General features: G+C 39.6%; 1 protein-coding gene across 1 annotated transcript; it reads right to left on the bottom strand.

The window, feature by feature from the left end:
* Positions 1 to 798: 798 nt before the first annotated feature.
* On the bottom strand, positions 799 to 1,146 carry LOC107640612 (uncharacterized). Its single transcript, XM_016344123.1, has one exon. It carries the CDS (start codon positions 1,144 to 1,146, stop codon positions 799 to 801), a length of 348 nt encoding a protein of 115 aa, XP_016199609.1.
* Positions 1,147 to 3,969: the final 2,823 nt, after the last annotated feature.

Here is a 3,969-nt window from a genome sequence, read left to right as displayed (position 1 = left end):
TCAAATTGTTTATGAAAGTCTGAATTCATGGTAGAAAACCATTTGTTATTATCACTAAAGCAAGAGAAATGCTAAACATGGCCTGCCTCCCATGAAGTACTTTTTTATCGTCACTAGCTTGATAGTTGTTCTATGTTAGGGAATTTGATGATCATAGTGCCTCAATTTGTCTCCTCTCACTGTGAGCTTTCTTCCAGTGTCTTTTTTGATGATCTCTATATGCTCCAGTGAAAGGATCTTGCTGACAGTGTAGTATTCAGAATGGTGTGGAGATGTTTCCGATTGTTGATAAATTAACTTCACTTTTTCTCCTAGTGAGAATCCTTTAGTTGGAATCTTCTTGTACCTCCACCCCTTAGGCACCTTTTTCTTGTTCTTCTTTCCCTTTTTTGATGGCTCTTCCTTCTTGGTGAGTTCAATGTCAGGAGCTTTCTTCTTAGTTGTCACCTCTGAAATCTTTTCTTGTAACTCTTCTTAAGCTTTTCTGATCTCTTGATCCTTTTGCTTCTCTTTGGTCTCATTTTTCTCCTCCAAGGATGAGTTTATGAGTCCTGGAGATGACTCCTTGGGCTTCTCCTTCCAGTTTAAATCCTCATGCATTTTTCCTTTTCAACAGGGTATTGTATATCTTTGAAGACATTGAGGGTTATCTGTTCATCGTGTGCTCTTAGGATCATTTCACCTTTTTTTCACATCAATAATTGCCCTTGCTGTGGCCGAAAACGGTCTTCCAAGAATAATTGAATCACTTCCTTCCTCATCCAAGTCCAAAATTACAAAATCTGCAGGGAACATGAACTAGCCAACCTTAACTAGAAGGTTCTCCACCACTCCATTGGGTATTATGAGGGACCTATCAGCTAGTTGTAGTGACATTTTGGTGGGTTTAACTTCCTCTATTGACAGCTTCTCCATAATAGAAAGTGGCATCAGATTGATGCTTGATCCCAAGTCACACAAAGCTTTATCAATTGGTATGTTTCCAATGGTAAATGGTATGAAGAAACTTCCTGGATCTTTGAGTTTGGGTGGCAAACCCTTCTGAATCACAGCATTACATTCCTGGGTGAGAATCATAGTTTCCTTCTGTTTCCAGCTCCTTTTCTTGTTGATGAGCTCCTTGAGAAACTTCGCATAGAGTGGCATTTGTTCTAAGGCTTCAGCAAGTGGAATGTTGATCTCCAATTTCTTGAAAATCTCCAAGAACTTAGGGAATTATTGATCCTTCATCTCCTTGTGCATTCTTTGAGGGTAAGGTAGAGGAGGGACATAGGGCTTCACCTCCTCTTTCTGCTCTTGTGTTTGTGTCTCAGGGGCTTGCTTGCCCTTCCTTAGAGCTTGTAGTTCATCATCCTTCTTGGGATCCACCTTGTCAATTTTCAAAGCTTCTATTTCTTCTTTGCTGGCAGCCTTGGTGTCATTCACCAACGTCTTGCCACTCCTAAGTTGTATTGCCTTGAATTCCTCCTTTGGGTTAGGAATGGTGTCACTTGGGAATGTGTTGATTGGTCTCTCAGTGGGCTACTTAGACAGTTGCCCAATTTACCTTTCAAGGTTCCTCATTATGCTTCATAATTCTTGCTTGCCATCTCCTGATTCTTCGTGAGTTTCCCTATCATCATCTCTAGATTAGAGATTTTTTGAGACTCTTGATGTGATTGTGATTGTGTGTGGGATATTGATGGTTGGTCGAAGTTATTTTGGTTATTTGTGGGGTTATTTTGTGGGTAGAATGTGGGTGAAGGAACATTGTTTTGTAGTTTTCTATATGGATTGTTGTTAGTGGGATGGTGGTTTTGATTGCTTGTATTGAGAAAGTTGTTAGGGTTAGAGCTCATCTACCATTGGTTCTGGTTTTCTCCCCATCTCAGGTTGGGATGGTTCCTCCATGAGGGGTTGTATGTGTCCCCATGGAAGTCATTTTGGGAAGAACTTGGGTTGTGCACATACTAAACTTGCTCAGGCTGCTGCTCATTATTGTATGTTTCATAGCTTTCTTCATGTTGGCCCCAGACAGTTAGAGGTTGGCTTGTTGTGCTCACTGTAGCCAATTGTAATCCATCCATTCTTTTTGACATCATCTCCATCTGCTGTTGAAGTTGTTGATGCATTAGCTTGTTCTAGGCTAGGATAGCATCCACACCCTCAAGCTCATAGACACCTCTCTTTGGAGCTGCTTGTCTCTCTGAGGAGTAAAAATACTGGTTGTTGGCCCCCATATCTATATGATCATGTGCCTCCTGTGAAGTTTTCATCATTTGAAGTGACCCTTCTGAAGAGTACTCCAAAGCCTTACTTGCTTTCATGGATAGACCTTCATAGAAATTATAGAGCTTCACCCATTCACTAAACATGTCTAGAGGATATCTTTTAAATAGTGCTTTATACCTCTCCCAGGCTTCATGTAGTGATTCTCCTTCCAATTATCTGAAAGTTTGCACATCAGTCTTGAGCTTAATGATTCTTTGAGGGGGTAGAACTATGCCAAGAACTTGCTAACCAAGTCATCCCAGTTTGTGATGCTTTCCTTTGGGAATGTTTCCAACCATTGAGTAGCTTTGTCCTTTAAAGAGAAAGGAAATAGCAGCAGTTTGTAGAAGTTCGGGTGTACTCTATTAGTTTTGACAGTGTCACATATCCTCAAGAAAATAGAGAGATGTTAATTTGGGTCCTCCGAAGCACTTCCTCTATATTGGCAATTATTCTGAACCAGAGCGATGAACTGTGGTTTAAGCTCGAATTTATGGGCATGAACATTAGGAGTAAGAATGCTACTCCCACAATTCCTTGGATTAGGGATGGTATAGGAGGCTAGCACCCTCCTTGCAGGTTGACCATTGTTGTTGGCAACCTCCTCAGGTGGGTTGTGCAGGTTGTCCTCCATGACTTGATCTCCTTCTTCTGAATCCTCTTATCTAATCACCCCATTCCCTCTTGCCTCTCTTCTTAGTTTCAGGAAGGTTCTTTCGGGTTCAGAATCAAAGGAAGTAGATGCACCTCTTCTTTCCCCCTGGAATACACAACACAAAGCAAAAAAATGACAAATGAACACTCTATTGCTAGAGTGAATGTTAGAGTTAGTAGACACAAGTGTCAAACAGTTAGTATGCTTAAAAGAAAACAACAGAAAATTGCTTAATCTAGACTATCACCCACTTAATCATTGTCAATCTAAATCAATCCCCGGCAACAGCGCCAAAAACTTGATGGACCAGGAATTTGCACAGCACAAATCCCCTTCGGCAAGTGTACCGAATCGTCAAGTAATAACTCACAAGAGTGAGGTCGATCCCACAGGGATTGATGCATTAAGCAATTTTAGTGAGGTGATTTATCTAGTCAAGCTAATAGTTGATGATTTGAGTGAAATTGAATCAACAGAAACTAAATTGCTGGAAATTAAAGTGCTAAAAATAAATTGCAAAATGTAAATGGCGGAAACTTAAATGGCAAGAAACATAAATGAGCTAAAACTTAAATGACAAGAAAGTAAAGGCAAGAATGTAAATGGCAATGAAAAGTAAATTGCATGAAATGTAAATGGGCTTTGGGTGCTGGGAATTTAAGAAAGCAATAAATTCAAGGCAATTAAAGGAAACTTGATGAGCGGATAATTTATACGCTTTTTGGCATTATTTTTACATAGTTTTCAGTATAATTTAGTTAGTTTTTAATATATTTTTATTATTTTTTAATTAAAATTCACATTTCTAGACTTTACTATGAGTTTGTGTATTTTTCTGTGATTTCAGGTATTTTCTGGCTGAAATTGAGGTACTTGAGCAAAAATCGTATTCAGAGGTTGAAGAAGGACTGCAGATGCTGTTGGATTCTGACCTCTCTGCACTCAAAGTAGATTTTCTGGAGCTACAGAACTCCAAATGGCGCGCTCTCAATTGCGTTGGAAAGTAGACATCCTGGGCTTTCCAAAAATATATAATAGTCCATACTTTGCCCCAGTTTAGATAA

This window comes from Arachis ipaensis, chromosome B5 (assembly GCF_059453495.1).
Source record: "Arachis ipaensis isolate K30076 ecotype BB chromosome B5, ASM5945349v1, whole genome shotgun sequence".
Taxonomy (NCBI): Eukaryota; Viridiplantae; Streptophyta; class Magnoliopsida; order Fabales; family Fabaceae; genus Arachis; species Arachis ipaensis.
Note: the sequence above shows the minus strand (reverse complement) of the source record. Positions and strands in the feature narration are given on the sequence as shown.

Excerpts from the sequence above, each read along its gene's own strand:
- LOC107640612 (XM_016344123.1), bottom strand. The coding sequence starts at position 1,146 with ATGCCACTCTATGCGAAGTTTCTCAAGGAGCTCATCAACAAGAAAAGG.